The sequence below is a fragment of the Astatotilapia calliptera genome, chromosome 2, assembly GCF_964374335.1.
Source record: "Astatotilapia calliptera chromosome 2, fAstCal68.1, whole genome shotgun sequence".
In the NCBI taxonomy this organism is placed as follows: domain Eukaryota; kingdom Metazoa; phylum Chordata; class Actinopteri; order Cichliformes; family Cichlidae; genus Astatotilapia; species Astatotilapia calliptera.
Window position 1 is genome coordinate 25,024,175 of NC_137423.1, and position 19,418 is coordinate 25,043,592.

General features: G+C 38.8%; 2 protein-coding genes across 2 annotated transcripts; both read left to right on the forward strand.

Moving 5' to 3' along the window:
• The first annotated feature begins 828 nt into the window (after positions 1-828).
• LOC113034619 (uncharacterized) lies at positions 829-4,645 on the forward strand. The gene is made up of 3 exons (XM_026189356.2): positions 829-1,224; positions 3,520-3,596; positions 4,301-4,645. The coding sequence occupies exons 1-3, from the start codon at positions 912-914 to the stop codon at positions 4,391-4,393; spliced, it is 483 nt and encodes a 160-aa protein (XP_026045141.2). The 5' UTR covers positions 829-911; the 3' UTR covers positions 4,394-4,645.
• Positions 4,646-12,787: 8,142 nt separating this feature from the next.
• Positions 12,788-15,184, forward strand: LOC145419218 (homeobox protein MSX-2-like). Its single transcript, XM_080287857.1, has 2 exons — positions 12,788-13,748; positions 14,300-15,184. The coding sequence occupies exons 1-2, from the start codon at positions 13,445-13,447 to the stop codon at positions 14,734-14,736; spliced, it is 741 nt and encodes a 246-aa protein (XP_080143983.1). The 5' UTR covers positions 12,788-13,444; the 3' UTR covers positions 14,737-15,184.
• Positions 15,185-19,418: the final 4,234 nt, after the last annotated feature.

Sequence of the window (19,418 nt, forward strand, 5' to 3'; positions counted from 1 at the left end):
CTTGGGTGCTATAGGCTACAGTGTACGCTGCACACCTACTTACTGGTTTTGTCGCATCAGTCTGTATGGAAGAAATATAGTAAGTCTGTGTCTCTGAGTTAACTTGTGTTTCTCCTACAGCTCCAGACCGCATAAAATGCGCGTGCTCTTTGTGAGCTCGTTCCCGGCTCGTAACCAGCGCGTTCTGCCGTCAAGGGTGATCATTGGTTAAATGTGATCATGTGACTGATGCAAGTCAGATCCTTTTATTTAGCAAAACTGTGATTAATAGTTAAATATTATTGTTGAGGGGCACAGACAGGACTCCGCACGCAAACACACATAAAAAAATAAATTAATAAAATTAAAAAAATTTAAAAGTTGCCTCAACAAAAGGGCACTTTGGGCACTCATCAGGAAAGGGGCGGGTGCTCAAGCCCCTCTAGCCCCCCCCCCCCCCCCCTTTGCACGTGCCTGATAGTCAGATGTCGGTGTGGGAAATGCAACGTACCTGTGTGTAGGGATTACAGCCTGAAACAGGTGGTTGTCACAACTACATTCAGTGACGGAAAAGGCTAGAAAAGAGAGAGGAATTGTCTGGACAGTTACACACACATGTATATACTGTCTCACACAAACACACAAGACGGATTTTGACATCGTTCTGTTGCTGTTGTGTATTTTTTTTTTCCTTTTCTCATTTTAAAAATGTTTTTAAAAAAGTTAAAAATACAAAATACTTCAAACATTAGAATCATTCTTGTGTGGATACATCTAAAGGTTAATTCAAGAGATAGTATTCTGGCTATTTTCGGCATCCACATTTTTCGAATAACACTGCCACCTGCTGGTCGTTACAAGCACAATACAGAAAAAGGCAGAGTAAGCACAAAGTGTCATCCGTCAAGTGTGAGAAGGTGTGAAAAAGAGAGATGCGGCGAGTCAAGACTGTGTATGTCCCCCAGTTTGGGTCACAGCAGAGCTCGAGTCAAAGAACTGAATCGGATAAGACAGAGTCCCTTTCTCAGACCCCGAGGGAGAAGACTGGGAACAAGCGCCGCAAAGACAAACGCGCAAAGCCTCGGTCCATCTTGAAAGTAAAAATACCCAGACTCACCAGCCACAGTTTGCTCGGAAAAGTAACAAAGGACAACAAAACGCCGGCAAGGTCGATGTTGGAGCCTGCAGTAAATGATACCAAGGCAGCAATGAACCAAGGAGGAGAAAGGCAGTGTAGTATTTTGGGTAACTTTAGCTAATAAGCTAACTATGTAGCATTATTAAGGCTGAACAGTTAAGTGAGCTGTTGCTAGCTTAAAAAAGAGCACAGGTCTTGTGATTTCCGGTATATGCTCCCCAAAATTAGTATAAAAATAAAAATAAGGTATAAATGACTTGTTGGCCTATAATCTATGAAAAATGTCTTTCATGAATAATAATGATGGTAAATAATTTGGAGCCAGAAAGAATATTCCTGTCACAATACACAGTACAAGTACAATAATGCAGTCATAAAGATACGTACAAAACACGTAATGTACGTCTGTGTGTTTATGTATATATAGACAGATATACAGTACCAATGTGTAAATAATGTTGACTACAGCCTATTTACCAATACAAGTAAATAGGTTACATATAAAACACATATATTTACAACCATGCATGCATAGTTAACTCATAGAGAAAATTTGCTTTGGATGCAGAAGTAGATCAGTGAGCTCACCGCACACTAGGACAATTGAGTGTAAGTGTGCCGTGTGTAACATTTGTTTTGCAATTTTCAAGTAGGGCCATGCTTTAAAACTAGCTGCGCAAGCTGATGAATGATCTTCCCAAAGTCCGGCCTGCCCATCCATTTCAGTGTCCTCTTCACTCAGTTGCTGTAGAAACACTTAACTACTGTAAACCAAATACCTAATTTGAGTTTGCACTGCAAAAGCCTGTCGGTGATGTGGTTTGTATTTTTCAGTGCCAAATTGTATGAATTAGTGTAACTTACAGTTGAAAGTTTCAGTACAATTTAGCTAAGGGCCACAGTGACTTGACTGCGTGGGCCTGGACCTCCAAGACCTGTGCATAATACTGACACTGCTCCGGACTGAACAGAAATAAGAGCGCTCACTCTCACATTCACCCCTCTTTTCTTTAGCGGCTGTGTTTATGTCTTGTGCTCTCTAAATGTCCTAATTCATGCGATGTCCTATTATTCAAAATATAGTTTAAAAATATGTAAAAGACAGCACTGAGGGATGAGTGAATGGCAAAAGAAATATATGTGCAGTATATTTATAGTTGTTTTTGGCTTTCACCAGTATTAATCAGTGTTCCTTAACACAAGTGTTAAAAAAAAACTTAAAACTGTATTTTTTACAGAATGATTTCAGTAATTTTTAGTATTGTTCTGTTAGCCGCTTCCATTACTAAGTGTTTTGTATGAAGTTTGTCTTTGACTGTGTTTGAGTGTTAGTGTTGTTTACATAACTGTATTAAGCTTTTTGCTGTTATGTCCACCCCCAGGGCCAGCTCATTTCACATTGGCCTCCTTAATATCAAGCTGGTGAAACTATAAACCTAGACTGAAACTAAAAGTCTAACACAAAGCCAGTGTTCTTTTAGTGTCAGGCCCTAGCCTGGATAAATGGGGATTGTTGCATCAGGAGGGGCATCTGACGTCAAATCATGGCCAAGTCGAACATGATGATCATATGTGGAAGTGATGGTGGATGAGTTTAAATGGGATCAACCATCTAAAGTAAGGGACAGTTCACAAGTAGGGTGAGGAAGCGAGTGCAGGCAGGGTAGAGCAATTGGAGATAGGTGTCAGTGATTTGTGACAGAAGGATAGCAGAAAGAGTGAAAGGGAAGGTGTGCAAGATGGTAGTGAGACGGTTTGTAGACGGTGGAAATGAGTACATAGGAAGGACACCTCAGGTTGAGCAGTTTGGAGACAAAGAGAGAGGCGAGGCTGAGATGACTTGGACATATGCAGAGGAGGGATAGTGGATATACTGGACAAAGGAGGTTGAATATGGAGCTGCCTGGCAGGAGGAAAAGAGAACTCAGACCAGGTTCATGGATGTAGTGAAGAAGGATATGCAGAGAGTTAATTTCACAGAGGAGGATGTGTGAGATAGGGTGAGATGCATGCAGATGATCTGTAGTGGTGATTTCTAAAGAGAGTAGCTGTAAGAAGAAGTAGAAAGTGGGCAATCATGGCTCAAGAGTTGGCAGTTTGTCTTGTAATCAGAAGGTTGCCGGTTCAAGCCCCGGCTCAGGCAGTCTCGGTCGTTGTGTCCTTGGGCACCTACTGGGCATGGCCAGAGGGGCCGATGGTGCGATATGGCAGCCTCACTTCTGTCAATCTGTTCCAGGGCAGCTGTGGCTACAACTGTAGCTGCCTCCACCAGTGTGTGAGAGTGAATGAATAATGGAATTGTAAAGTGCTTTGAGGGTCTCGAAATGCGCTATATAAATGCAATCCCTTATTATTATAAAAAAAAGCCTAATATTCATCCTGTTTGTCATTGTTGCGGTCAGGTGCTGACACTGCAGATGGAGATGTTTTCTTTTTCTCCCAAAGATCCACTGGCAAAGCAACAAACGAGAAAGAAAAGGTAGGTGGTGTGCAAAGTGTGCAGCAGAAAAATGGTAACAATGTGTACCAAACAAGTTTATATAGTTAAAATTAGTGTAATTTTAAATAGCTTGGGGTTTAATGGCAAACAAAAAATTGTCTTCTATCAGGCTCACTGTATATTGAAAACCTCTTTATGTTTTACTTTGTAATTTAACTTTAGCGTGACTGATCTTTCCTTAAACTCTAACTTTCAAAAGTTAAATAAAGGCTCAAACTGTGCATCAGGACTTCTAAACAGGCATGCAGTTACAGTAAAAAGTTTGTGAACCCTTTGAATTTTTCTCTCTTGTTGCAAAAATATGACTGAAAACATTACAGCATGTAAAAACCAACCAAAAAAAATTTATTCTTTTCGTCAAATGTGAGTTGTGGAGATCACTTAATGTCTATGTTATTCAAATAAAATTATTTACACACGGTTGTGGTCCTGTTGATAGGACACCTGCCTTTAATGTACTTCCAAATTTACAGTCAGTATTTGAGGGTCATGTTAATTTCTGCTTGTCACAGAAATTAATTCAGAAATCTGATGTTTTGGGTCATATTTATGTAGAAATATAAATATGGCTCACCAAAAGTTATATGTGTATTTTGTGTCCTCTAGACCCACGAATAAGGCAAGATCTATTTACACCATTTCTCTTTTCCCTTTCCTCTGATTTTTTCCCCTTCACTGGATAGGCGAAGCAATTTGTTCTTAGGACCATCTCCAAGATGTTGGAGGAGAATCAGCTTATCAGACAGAGACTGGATGCTCTCACTAAGGCCAAATGAGTCTGCGAGGATCATAGTGGCCCACAAACATAGTAGGCAACTTGCTAGTACTCAGCACAAGTGTTTCTTTAAATCTTTGTTCTCATCGGTTGCCACATTTACTTTGTTAAGCATTGGGTGTGTGTTAGAAGTGTTGTTAAAGGTCAGGTTGCTGGATCTTGAAGCAGTTTGCATAGAAATGCATTTCTCAGAGAGAACCACCGTTTACTGTGTTTAGCTGAAACTGTTATCTTATTAAATCGGTCAGTGAAATAATTGTGCAGAAGTCTTCTTCAAATTATACATATTTTACTGACTAAATGTTAACTGAGTCTACATAACATGACAGCGCCTTTAACAGGGCTCTAGACTAACCTTTTTCCACGGTTGCACTGATTTTCTTAGGTGCAACCAAATTTTTCAGCCGCATCGCTTAACCCCACAGTTTTACATGTTCGCTTTTTTTTCTTTAAAAAAGATATCAAAGTTGATGATCCCGACTTCATCCATGGTCCAGGATGTTGCAGGAATTACCTTTATCCACCAGAGGGCACCACCGCCTCTCATATTATTTTTTGTTGGTCTTTTGGTTTTCAGTTATTCAGCAGCAACAATTTTATAACCAAAACAGGAAACCTTATAAATGTTTAAGTTGCTTGTATTGGAAACACTCAAAAAAGAGAAATTGGGTGGTTATTAAATTTATAAGAGTCTAACTTGTAATTTGAACAAAATCAGAATATATAAACATGGTGAATGCAATTAAATCATGTATGATGTGCATGCAATTCAACAACGTAACACTTGTTAAATATATTCTTGTTGAAATGACATGATACAATCTAGCAAGAGTGGTTAGTTGCCTGGTTTCGTGATATCACACGATCTTACAAGATTTCAAACTGCAGGAAAATCACTGAGGCAGAAAAGCGTACACACACCACATGTATGCTATTGCTATTTATTGTGGTTTAACCTGTTTAAGGACAAGTGCCCTGTCCAGGGTGTACCCTGCCTGTCGTCCTACAACACCCCGGAGTTAATGAGAGAAAATGACAAGTGGGAGAGATCAGTGGAGTGACAACTTTGTGAAATTTGTTATAAATCTATTCAACTGGAGGAAAAAAAAGATGCATATGACAAGTTTCATGTTAAGTAGAATCTAGACTTTGTCAAACACTCCAAAAAATAACTCTTTTTAATTCTAATGTGTGAACTTAAAATAATCATAGAAAGGATTTCCACGTTAATAAATGGCTTTCTGTTACCATTTTGTTGGGCTAACGGGGCTTGTGCTTTGCTTGAGAGAGTTGTTTTGCTCAGACTAAGAATTTGCTTGTAATGTGTAATAAAAGCTTCAAATTTTAGGGCACATTCGGCGCCTGTTATTTTACATTTTGAGAAAGAAGATAGTTTGTGATTGTTTTAGCAAAAAAACCCAAAAAAGTCAAAAGTAAAAATTTTAAATTGTTTTCACTGTATTCATTGATTGATTCACTAGTTTAAAGTAACATTTTTTCATTAGTAGAAATAGGAAAAAATAAGAATTTTATTAATTGTATTGACCTCTTCTGGTTCCCCACAGGTTTCAATGTTGAACTTAGAACCAAACGTTTCAAGTTGATTCTCTTTGACAGGATTGATATTAGTATATCAACTTGAGAGGCATGTGGCAGTGATTATTTTAAGTGTAATATAATTGCTGTTAAACCATGGAGTCGCACAATTTAATTTAAATTGTTCCGCAGTTTCTTAATGTTTTGATTGATGAGCCTCATTGCCTCTGTGTTCAGAGGTCACTTGTTTTACCCTTTTTCCCTCCACACATATCAGGGCAGCCGTGTCAGCAATCTCAGCAAGAGTTCAGCAAAGTTGTGTCTCTGCGACCATAGTGTGCGCTAAAAAATACAGCTCTTAATGTCTTAACATGATGTTGCGTGTGACACAAATTTTTACACAGTAGATTGTTAGCTATGTTGCTGTATAACCTTGAAATTAAATGGTGAAGGTCTGAATGCAAAGTGCTCATCGGTGGGTTAAACTGGTATACATTCAATCACCTCTCAGCCGCCAAACTATAGAACACATGCATTCAAACATGTGTCTCTCAGACCAGCAGCCTGTCATTTTAAACAAGTCTGATGACAAGGTAGCCCTTTAAAAGTAAACACTTTTTTTCTGAAGACCCCACAACAAAAATTGCACAAGTTTTTGTACATTAGAGTCCCAATTGACAGAATCATAACTGTGTCAGGTTTAAAAGAATGTAGCTTGAAAAAACGATTTAGGCACAATGTCAATACAAGTCTACAAAAAGAGGCCTAACTTTGTTCACATATCTCAGTTACGCTCAGTTTGAGGGGAGTTCTTCTTTCTCCTTGTCCTTCCCGATGTTGTGCATTTTTCCATTGTTCGGTTCCGGGTCGCTGCTTGTGCAGCTGACCGGCCAGCTACCTAGCCTGACCTGTCTCCCCCATGTGATGTTTGTGTATTGTATGTACGATCGGCAAAGTTACTCTCTTAATTGCCCCTTGGGGATAAATAAAGTCTTCTGAATCTGAATCTGAATAACCTCTGTTCATAATTTGATGTGCTCTGTAGCAAATAGGGCGCGTGGTTTTGAACATAGTAAACAGGCAGTTTATTGAGGGTGTTCTTAAAGCATGGAGGATAAATGTGCGTTGGGGTGGTATAGAGGCCTTCAAACAATCAGAGCTGCGGTCTGCGAGGAGACTGGCAGACTGGCAGCTGTACCTTCAGACGGTGTTGCCAAGCCTGTTGATCACTGGTTAGCCGCATTGTTTACATGGTCAGAGGCGTTGGAATGTCAGTCCACTTTAAAACCAGCGCTTTTCTTTTATTTCAGGAAATAATGTAGTTGAGTACAGCTAAAAACATTACAGGGAAATCATTCACAAGTGGATACAAGTACCCAAAGTGGCATATTTACTATGATGACTATCCTTTAGTCTCCTGAAAACTCAAGATAGTGGGCATTTTCAACATGGCTTTATTTATTTATTTATTCTTCAGATAATGTAAACTAGAGTTGCCATTTTTAATGATTTTAGCCAATTCATATACTTTACCATGTGGAAGTTGAGTTTGGAAGTCTGATATTATTCAGAAGTTTGCCTTTTTTCATAATAGTTTGCTAGCAGTGGAGTGGGCTGTAGTAGTACTAGTTATACTTTTTGCTTCACTCGCATCTACTTGGTGGGCCTGTTACACTCCTCAATAGTTACCCCTGTCTTACCCGTGGCCCCCCAATAGCTTGCTGTGTATGGTGACATAGGATTTAAACTGCATCCACACAGGAAGCTGGTCACGTGTTGCTTTGTTTGGTAACTGGTCGCTAGTGGACATTTCAGGCTCTGCTTAACTGGGTATTTTCTGATATATTCACTACTGATCATATGTCAGTCAATGGCATTGTGCTTCTCACTGATAGTTACATCAGCCTCTCTCCTCAGTGTTGAGAAAAGTGAATTTTGGGATTACCCCCTGGGGTTTTTAATGTGGTCGATTTAAGACACAAATGTCATTAATCTTTTATAGGCTGAGGTCGCCACACTGCTGCAAATCACCTGTAGTGTGGATGCAGCTTTAGAGGGATTTCAGAAGGTTTTTCGTTTGATCTCTGACTCCTGCAGTGCATGTCTTGGGCAAGATACTGAACCCAAAAGCTTGTGTTTGCATAAGTGCATTTACCATAGATTAAAATAGTAGACTGAAGAATAAAGCAAACACTAAAGTTCTAAAAGTTTAGCAGACACTTGCATGAAAATCTGATGGTGTAGTTAGATTAGTTGAATAGTAACCTCACAAGAAGAAGCTTTGAACCCCACTTCATACCTAATGTCTGGGATAACCTCTCATGAAGTGAGAGTGAACATAAGAAAGCTGAGCAGCCAACCTTTATGCATTGAATACATGAAATTCATTGAAATAGATGGAAGAATTTGGCGCTGGGTGAATGTCTGAACCTAGCTGTATGCATCATAGTGCTACAAAAGTGGGGGAAGGGAAAATCTTTTCATTTCAATCATTTTGTTTTACCTGAAACTAAGACACTCAGATACATGCAGAGAGATTTTATAGTTATAGATTATGGTTACTTTTGATCAGAAGCATATAAATCAAGAGTACAAACTTCTATAAGTCAAACAATTGTTTTCTAAGATAGAGATGACGACTGAATTGGGAAGTTTTGACATTTTGAAAATTCAAGGGGCTAAAGTGATTTTCTTTTTTAAAATTATTGGCTAAAGGGGGAAAAATATGCAAATGTTGGTGCTTGTAGATTGTTTCAGTTATCCGCTGCACTATTAGCAGGAACTGGCGATATGTACTCTTTGGCCTTTAAATTCATGCTTATCTTAAAATAAACCTGTGTTAGTTTCTATAAAATGCAAAGTCTTATTACCCTTGATGGCATTGCAGTGGTGTTTCTACTTTTTCGTGATGTTGGATGATTCATTACTTTTTAACACCTTCTATGCCACATCCTGACTGAGACAGCTTAATGTGAGAAAAAGCGCCTGACACTGTCAGCAAATTTGAGCACTGACTGTGTGGCAAGAAAGATAAAACCAAAGTGGGTTAAAGTTGTTGTTTTTTCCTTTTTACATTTTTGAAGATTAGATTGATATTTTGCTGCTGGATTTCTTTGCTGTTGGCCAATGATTCTCAAATATGTAGGGGTACGTGGGTGGAAAATTTAACAGATGAAGGTATTTGGGACCAAATAGCTCTGGGGACTTTCTGGTGGGCGCCTGACCATTAGATCACTTAACTACATATCTTCTAGGTTTCTCCTGCTTTTATTTGCACTGACAGTAGAAAAATTATGCAATGGCTAGCTTGTAATTGGGATAGCAGAAGTTACAACCGCACTGACAAGATGGTAAATTGCAGCTGTGTGCTTTTGGCATTTGGGGTACTGTGACTGCTTGCTCTTAACTTGGCCATCAGACAGAACCATGCTTAAATGTCACCGTCACTTTAAAGTATTGCGCGTTAGTTTGCTATCAGCTTAAAACACAGACCCAGGGTAGCCATTTAAGTCCTTTTGTAATGCAACAGAAAGTCAGTGATCATCATCTACAGCTTTATTACAGTGCTGCAGTCCACTCTTATCTCTGTCGTTTCCCTTAAAAGTCCTTAGTATAATCCACGATCCTAATGTTACCCCATACTGCAGCAAAGATGTGCTTTTTTCATTATATCTATATATTGTTGACAATATACAGTGTGATTATGGTCAATTATAAATAAAAATGATCTCACAAATTGTGCTGCCTGGAGTTGCTAGCAATGCCATGCCATAGGTACCATAAAGCCCATACAGTTGTACACTAAAGTGATAAACCATTTTGTTCCATATCAAATACATTTTGTAGTAACTTTTTTTCATTTGTTCTTAAAGTTTAGTAAAAAGTAAATAAATAAAAGGTAAATGAGTCAATAATCATACCAAGTTGAAGCAGCCCCAAATAAAACAATGGGAAACGTAAATCAGGTTTATGAAATATATTTGTAGTTGGTGGGTATTGTGGGAATTGCTACATACACGATGAACATGAAAGTTGACTTCATTGCTGTTTGTAATATGCAGTGCTAAGTTTAACACATCGGCACACTCGCTTCTACTATTTCTTTCACGTAATATTTCTGCCACTTGCGATTGTGATCACACTAAAAGCTGATGTTTCCCATCTGCTACCGTGTTCAGAAGAATCATAAATGTGACCTTTTAAGACTATGGTGCATCATGAATTTGTGGTGAAATTTGTGAGATACTTTTACTGAATGCTTGTTGTGGTTTGATTTAGCAGCACATGTGGGTTAAAGGCTGACTTCCTGTAAGACTTAGAGTGTCACATGCACATTAGCATATAGGGAAGCTGTAACTTGTGGTGAGATGGGGATTTTTTTAATTACTCGGGGGATTTTATTTATTGATGTTTTCCATGGCTACAAATTAACTACAGAAAAATGTATGGAATCATTATTGTGGCAATGAGTTCACTGTCATGTTTGGTGTGTTTTAAACTTTGTGACATGGTATATTATCCTGTTGGAAACAGCCTTCAGGAAATGGGTACGCTGTGGCCATAAAGGCTGTTCTTAGTTGGTACAATGATTACCAGACTGTGCCCCCAGAAACACTACCATCTTGATATAGTTAGTATGGCTGTAGTTAGTGTGTTTAACTATAAAGCCGTTAAACATCATGCTACAAGTCCTGGAAATTGTGTTACTGCTAAAAAAAAAGCATGTAGCTTTACAGTTTTTCTATTTTGACTGAAGTAAAGGTGAGCTGTCGTCTGTCTTATTTCGTCACTGTGAGATGCTGGCGTGTGGTACAGCTTACATGTGTCGGTGTTGCTGTGGTGACTTCAGAAAGCTATTACTCATTACTATAGAGCTGCGGTTGTTCGTAAGACGAGGAAAGGGCAAATATCTGAGTCTGAGTGCATCTATACCCGAAACTTGCAGCAAAACGAATGCAGCTCAAGTAAATTACAAACCAAAAAGAGAAAATGGTTAAGTTACTTCAGTTGCTGTTAAAGTGTAAGCAGTTATTTTGCTGGTGGTGATGGTGAGAATGAAACACTCAGTTTGAGGCTTTTAAAATGGGTTTTCCCTAACAGACTCTCTTATATACTGTCTGTGGCACCGTCAGTAACATGGGCTTCATCACTTGAAGAAACACATACAGAATTACATTTCTGTATGTGTTTTGGTGACATGTTGTATAGGGCATTTATCTGTGTTTTAAGAATTTTTCTTTTTTAGACAAAAAAAACAAAACAAAAAACGACTAAAGCAAATGAAGGTTAACTATCAAATGTTTCTTTGTAAGATGGAGCTGTGATATTTCTTTTCCTCTAGTTAAGCTCTCAACTCTTTGATACTCAGGATAAAAGTATTCTTTTTATGGTATACCTGGGTTATGTCCTAATTTATTTAGGCATTATGTATGTTGGAAAAATAAAGTACTGAGGGAAATGATATAATTTTGAGATTGACCTCAAGATAAGCTCTTTTCACGAAAATCTGGGTTTTACATGTGTTTGCATGCATTGTCCTTGAACCTGGTTTAGTTATTTCGTTGCCTCTAAGTCAATACGGTGGTACCTTTTTTAAAACATTTCCCACTGTGTGTTGAATGCATTAAACTTCTGTGGGTTACAGCTGATGCTGTTATTACTATTTCTGTAATTTTAACTAAAATACTCTAGATGATTTTTGTGTATGGTTTAATTGAAGTTGCGAAGTGTTCACATAGGATATGCCAGCAGTTGGCTATCAAATGCTCCTTCAATTACATATATTAGCCTAACAGGGCTGTTGTCCCGCCTTAAAGTGCATGGCCCTCTGTCCTCCTGTTTTATTATTTATTAGAAACATGCGTGCAAATGCATGGTTTTTTAATCATTTAGAATTTTAAACACTATTGTAGTTTTATCAGTTTTATGTGTCCCGCTTTTAATATAAAATATGATGGTATGTGATGATGTTTCTCACCATTATTCACCTATACCCTTCTTGATTACCAAAAGTCTAACAGTTCTGTTTGATTTTCAAATATAAGCTCACACCCAGTTACCCGTGCACATTATAAACCTGTAGGTAGGGAATCGGTAGAAAAGCACTGTAATGACAGAGAGGCTCCTTTGTTAAGATGCACGTGCGTATTACAGGAGACTAAGCTCGTGCTGTGTGAGCACTTTGCTTCACATGGAGAGTAACTGTGTTGTGGAGCTGGGGAGCTGAGACCCTGATGCCACTGTAATCCTGATGATTACAGAGAGCACACATTCTCTGTGAGGGCTGATCACAGAGCACTGGACACAGCAGCACACACCAGTCACTTCACAGGAGGTCTTTGCGATGTGCGGACATGTGTCTGTGAGGGAGAGACAGACAGAGAGAGCTAGAGTATGCAGCAAGCACATTCATCTTGCATGAAGTTAGGTGTGTGTCACTTTTTTGTGTCACTTGTAAAACCCATGCACTGCGCTGGTATTCTTCACTGAGTGGCTAGAGGCTGCATTTAGGAACGCCGTTACTTCTCGTGATGTTTCCTAATACTTTGGAGCCCTACAGGTATGAGCTTCAAACAGGCACGAGACACCTCTGTCTCCATCCACACAGCAGAGACTGGGACTAATCGCAGCGGGCGCCACACACCTCAGGAAGGTAGCAATTTTCCATCATTACCGTTAAATCCTGCTTAAAAGAACCGGATTCCACAGGCCTAATTACAAGGTGTTAATAATAACAATGTAATGACAGTCATTTTAAAGCCTGCCCAAAACCATAATCCATCGCCCAACTGACTCTCACATTTAAGTGTGTAACTGCTGTGTGATGTCTGAATTTTGAAAGCACCATGATTGTTATTGATTGCCATTGTGATTACTCCAACAGTCGGTGTGGCAGGGTCTGCGCGTTGGGGCTTGAATTAGGAGCGTCGTCAGCTTTTGTCAAATGGAAATGCAGCTCTACAGACAGACGCTGATGCTTGAAGACACGGCAAGCCAATCTACCAGCCTAATTGCTGTACGGGACAGAGCTTAGCAGCCAGGGAATCGATTTACATATATTAGTAAGGTTTTGTATTCGGCCTCTGTCTCATTTAAAATGATTCTGCATTAATTCAAGACATCAAGCATGACTATGTGCAAGCTTTTTCAATGTTAACTAAGGGTATGCAGTTTGCAGAGTGAAAGAAATACAGCCAGGAAACAATCTTCCACCATGGTAATTACTGCTAAATGAGGCTGATGCGAAGCTGACCTGCTGTCTGGTTAGGGGTGTGGCAGAGTGCCCTAAACACAACGTCCAATCACAAGTCTTCCCCCAAACCCTGGGATCAAGACTCATCATTGGCTGAAAGTCCCAAATGCACGCCAGACTTTTTCCAGCACTAACTCTGTCAGCTTTGTGACAGCTTAAGAGAAGCTACTCCAGATTCCTCTCTGACCGGTCTCATTCTGGGACCAGAAAAGTGTCTTATGGATTGTACTTAAATTCTAATACTGAAAAGAAAGAGAAGAAAAAATGTCTGCGTCTGGGGACTCAAGAAATGAGTTTTCCACAGAAGAGGATGCAGGATCAACGCAGCTGAAGCTCGGGCGCATGGCACAAACATCCTGTCTTCCCTTCAGCGTTGAAGCTCTCATGTCGGAGACGAGGCCGCTGGCTGTGACCAGCAAAGAAAAGGGAAATTATGATTTGAAGGAGGATGAGGCGCAGCGGACAGATGAGTGCACACAAAACTTAATATCTATTAAATCAGAACCACTGGAACAACAGGAATTTCCCTCTTGGATATCCAGCTCCATTAAGATGTCTACTCCCCCACGTAAGTCATTTTCCAATCCAGTTTTATTACTAGTTAGTGGTTCAGTTTTGAATCAGGGTTTTTTTTTTTAAATCAGGGTCTTCGAGTACTGTAAGTCATCCAGTTTAAACTTTTGTAATGCAAATGTGTAAAGTTGGAGGAAAAGTCCCACAGCTGGCTTCAAGTTCATAATTTTAAGAAAGAGTTTTTATGCATAATTAATACTGAATCAATAGACAAATCAAACATTTTTGACAGAACAAGGAGTAATAAAAAGAGAAATATATTGATTTGTTTTTAAGAATTTTGCATAATGATTTTTCTACTCACCAGTTTCACATTGTTTAAAGATAATCATCTTGCATTATTTAAAATTTTAGATAGTGGTAAATACTCTAAGAAGCAGGATACAGGAGAAGCGTGGCTTTTCCATCAGTATTGCTGTCCATTAATTTTCTGATCATTACTTTTCCTGTTTAGTCATTTGGTGTTAAACCACTGAAAAGGAAAGAATTAAAGGTCTGTTTGCTTTGACAGCTGATTTAGTTTCATGTTTTCCATATATCCTGTAGGGCAGCTTAGTCCGACAGTCTGCTCATTGAGGAAGCACAAAACCAACCGTAAGCCTCGTACTCCCTTTACCACAATGCAGCTTCTGGCCCTGGAGAGGAAATTTCGTCAGAAGCAGTACCTGTCCATCGCCGAGCGGGCCGAGTTCTCCTCCTCACTGTCCCTGTCCGAGACCCAAGTCAAGATCTGGTTTCAGAATCGACGGGCCAAAGCCAAGAGGCTTCAGGAGGCTGAAGTAGAGAAACTCAAACTAGCAGCTGGTGTAGGCTCCAAAGCTGTCTTCTACCCAGGATACTCATCCTTGGGTTTTCCCCTGCACGCTGGTTCGGCAGGGCTCTATGGACTGGGCTACTCATACGGCCGCACCCCTGTTCTCCCTGCTGCACATCTGGCTATGTACGCCTCACAGGTCGGCTACAGCCTTTTCCACCTCTCCTGAGACGAAAAAGAAATATACAGACAGATTGTGCTAAAAGGGATGACAAGAGTGTATCATTAAATCATGCACCTTATGCAAAACTTGTTTGCATGTGACCTGAAGTGGACTTTAAGCTTCATTGTTTGTCTTAAGAAGGATTTACAAGTGTTCTGCTATTTGCAAAAGACTATGGAAGGATACAGCATCCCGAAGGTCCCTCTTTGCCATTTGCAAACATAATACCAGAATACATATTGTTCAGATTGTCTTTTCTGCCCTTTTTCTAAAGTGTTTCTCACTTGTTACCCTTCAACATGCAGGGATATTTCACTGCACCTTTAAATCATTGAATACTCAAGTCACACATATTTATTTGTAATAGTTTTAGAGTCACATACTTGATGTTACATATCTTCATTTTCATTAGTTAATATTTTATGTATATGATATTAAATTGAGATCCTTAGCACGCCCCCTCGTTTGCTGTATTTATTTGTAGCCTGCATACAACACAAGGTAGAATTGGTAACCTGGTGCGGTTACTTTAATGCAGTTGTCTGCTTCTTTTGATGTGGTCTTCTGTTCATACCCAAATTGTGTTTAGTTCTTTGTTTGGTGGCCCATCTGCTTCTGAAATTCAGTGGCCTCCTTTTGTTTACCACACATGCAGGAAGAGGCTCTTTTCTTCTCATCTCGTTTAACACGCCTCATATGCTTTCTTCTACAGAAATGTTAAGGTCAGTGCAAAATATAACGTATTTCAACTGCAATTACACAAAAATAACATTTCCCTCGATGATTTCCTTCCCCTATTCTGAATGCATTGTGAGCTCTACCGTCTAACTAATACTGTCTTTGTTTCCCAGAAAGTCGTCATTATATCATTATTTCTTTTTCTCACTTATGCTGTTTTGGGTGTAAATTATCTTGTAAAAAGATCAATGCGTTACGAGAGATTTTAACTTTTGATCATAAATGGTTCAGTTCCATTCTGGATGAAAGTGATCCTAGCTGCTTTATTGCTATAGAGAGGCATCATAAACTTCAACTTTTGGCAAGAATTTGGAGCATTTAGCGTCTTTATTTGGGCCTAAAAGCAGTGCTGTAATCTTAAATCCCTAAAATGTGTTATGTCTTGTGCTCTTTTGCTGTTTGGGCTCCAAACTATTATGCAAGGAAAAATATGCTTTTTATTTTTTTTAACAATATCTTGAATTTCTGCATTTATTTTTCAGGGACTCTTTGATATAAGAAACTTGTGTGTGTGACCAATCAAACAAACTACTCAAGCTATTCACTTTACCAATGTGCTTCAGGGATTTGCACTTCAAAAATGAAAGCACGGCATAAAAACTACAGCTGCCAGCTAATCTCTAACATTAAGAATAATGAAGTAGCAATTTCTATACATGGGTGGATATACAGCGGGGTGGTCCAAGGGAAGAGGTGTTGCACTCTTTAATGAATATTTATTCAGCCAAATTTCCCCCTAAAGATGAGAAATTATATAAACAAAAATGAATGCTTTCAGCAAATAGCACGTCTCACATTGTCTTAATTGTAAACATGTGTTTTCATATTGCTCTTGGATCTCACAGAGGTAGAGATTTATTTGCTTGATGTGAGCCTTATTTTTAAACTGTATACTTTAAACGAACTCTCTCTGTGAACTTTCTAACACAGCATTATAGCAGGCTGTCCCTTTGCAGTCTGTAGTTTAATTGTGCTTGTCTCAGAGTTCTGACTCCAAAACTCTGTGAAATTATATGTGCAGACTCAGTGATAACAGAACGGGGCATTACATGGTCTCTCTGTCTCTGTGCCTCTTTCCTTCACCAAACTTGGAGAAGTCTTGTTACCATTAGCACATATTTCACAGTCCATTTGCTTCCCTCCATTTTGAAATTAAACCCGGCATTAAGCTGATAGGAAGGCCCTTAATAGCGTTGACTGGCCACAGTCTCCAGTTTCAAATGTTTTCAGCGTGAAACTTAGGCAGAAGAAATTATCACAGCCCATTTGAGATCAGATAAAGAAACAGAGACGTTATGTTTTATAATGAATAGATACATTAACAGTAATCATTATAAACACCAAATGTAAATGAAAATCGCCACAAGATAGATGTGCAAATTTGACAAAGCATGATGTTATTTTCATGGAAATGTGCCTTGAGGGTTATTTACATTCTTACAAAGCTAATTTGAGTTTCTTGGGTAATTAGCGAGGGCTCGGGTCATACAGTCTTTCTAATATCCTCAGCCAAGAGAGCAAAGGGTCAAACACTTCACATGTTAAAACAATACTCACATATTTATATATGCATTGAACTTTTCACCGAAATACTCTTTTTTTTTTGTATTAGAAATTTAAAGGAACCTACATTTACAATTGCTTTAACCCACCGCTGTCAGTTTTACCCTTCATAGTTTACATTTAAGTGTGTTTGGAAGACTTTTTTTTAGAGTCGGTATGAATAAGAGAATATGAATACAAGGGACACATTTGACAACCAAACAACCAATAACTCTGATGATGCACTGGTAGACAAACAAGACCATAACCTCTAAAGGTCTGCATATTGCTTTTAATTACTTAATATTTTTGTGAAGTAAAATCTATTGGCCAGCATCCCCCTGAGACCCAGTATATTCACTATGTTTAACACTATGTTCTTTCAGTTTAACAAAACAAGTTAAATTGAAAGAACCTCTTTTAATTTGTCTTCCAATTTCAATTCTTTTACATATCAGGACATATAAAATTAAGCCAAAACGCAGAAGCGGTTTGGGAAACAGTTAATACAGCTTCCATAGAAATTAAGATGGTGAGTAGCACTTGATTAAATGATCATCAACAAGTGTGAGTGCCTATTTATACAATGCCAAAGAGAAAAGACCTCAGCAATGATCTTTAAGAAGTATGGCTCGTTTGGAAGGATTGCCAGAAGAAAGCCTTTCGTGGTGGGGGGAAAAACAAATGGCAAGACTTCTGAAAAATATGTTCAAGCAATGTTTGGACAGATTAGACTAAAGTGTACAAGTTTGGCCATAATGCACAGCGCCATGTGTGGCAAAACCCAAACAAAGCATATCAGCACAAACATCTCGTATCAACTGTCAGGCACGATCTTGTCTTACTGCCACAGGATCTCCGTACCTTACAGTTATTGAGTCAACCATGAGCTCCTTTGTATACCAAAGTGTTCTAGAGTCAAATGTGAGGCCATCTGTCTGATAGCTGATGAAGCGCGAGCTGATTTGATGAGCTCAAGCACAGGAAGAATTCTACTGCATGGCTGAAATGGCTGAACCAGAGAAGAATCAGGGTGTTGCAATGGCCCAGTGAAAGTCCAGACCTCAGCCTGACTGATATTGTGTGGCACTACTCTAAGAGAGCTTTGCATAAACCTGCCCACAAACATCAATGAACTGAAACAGCGATTTATGGAGTAATGGACCCAAATATCTCCACGGTGATGTGAGAGACTGATAAAGTCAGACAGAAAACACTTACTCCAAGGTAATGCTGCCAAAGGTGGTTCTACATGTTATTAAATCGTGCTGCTTCTGAACTTTGGCTTAATCTTTCATAAGAAGTAATGACATGGTGTGGTGTGCCATCTGTTATTTCTCATCTGAGGTTGTATTTAAGAAGTTTAGATCCTGGTAAGATCTAAATGATTGATCACGATTAAGTAAAACCTTAGGACTATCAACAAACAACACCTTGACTGTGTCAGCAAGTCACTGCATACAATAGGTGTTGTTACTTGAACCTAATATTCTTGCAGCTCTGCCAGAAATCCACTAGGTGTAGCAGCTTTCCATCTATTGCTGCTCATTGAAACCAACAACACCAAACAGTCCTTCTGATTCTAATAACAATATCAGTAAATTCATTCTCGGCATTTAGGATAATTTTTAATAGTTTTGGTTGATGACAAATCTTCTTGGATAGAAAATGGCATGTTATGTAACTGCTGTTAGATAATTTAATTCATCATGAGTAACCTGGTAAATAAAAGATGAAACTCTTCTGTGTTGTTCCACTGTGTCTTTAGTAAAATGCACAAGTTTGGGCTTTGGGGATTTCTAGAGTTCAGTGTGGCAATCCTTTTAACTGCATCACTGTTGAATTGGATCTGCTCACACAGAGTGAGATTTAATTTGATTGAGAATAAGTGGCCTTCCCCTCCACACTTTTATTTTGACAGATATAAGCAGTAATAGGCATTTGTCTAATTATACCTATTAAGCAGGCCCAGTACTGTGCAAAAAGTCTTTAGCCATCCGTCACTTCTTTAACTTTTGTTACTAAGGAGGTATTTTAAAAAATAATAATAATAATAATTCAAAGGTCTTTATCAGCAGTTCTTTAGGATTTCTGAAGGTCTTTAAAACTGTTTGGACTTTCGGCTGATTTTTCTTTGTAACTGACCATTTTCAGAGGAATGTATTTGTTTTTTTGTTTAAGTCACTTAGCACTACCCTATGAATGATTCATGCATAAAAAGGCACCTAACTGTTGTGTCTGCACATAGGAGATGACTTAGCAAAGACGACTTAGCAAAGAACCAATCTGATTTTGTAAAATCGTTTTTTTACCAGCAATCTGTCAAAAAAAGAAAAACACATAATGTGTTCCCATTTATTTAGCTGAATCTAAGAAAAATGCCAACAATAACAGTTTGACAGGCACAA

What these genes read in the sequence shown, in the direction of transcription:
- LOC113034619 (XM_026189356.2), top strand. Translation starts at nt 912, where the DNA reads ATGCGGCGAGTCAAGACTGTGTATGTCCCCCAGTTTGGGTCACAGCAG. An exon ending in AAGGCAGTGTAGTATTTTGG is followed by an intron (nt 1,225 to 3,519) that starts GTAACTTTAGCT and finishes TGTTGCGGTCAG; the next exon opens with GTGCTGACACTGCAGATGGA. An exon ending in CAACAAACGAGAAAGAAAAG is followed by an intron (nt 3,597 to 4,300) that starts GTAGGTGGTGTG and finishes TTCACTGGATAG; the next exon opens with GCGAAGCAATTTGTTCTTAG.
- LOC145419218 (XM_080287857.1), top strand. Translation starts at nt 13,445, where the DNA reads ATGTCTGCGTCTGGGGACTCAAGAAATGAGTTTTCCACAGAAGAGGAT. An exon ending in TAAGATGTCTACTCCCCCAC is followed by an intron (nt 13,749 to 14,299) that starts GTAAGTCATTTT and finishes TATATCCTGTAG; the next exon opens with GGCAGCTTAGTCCGACAGTC.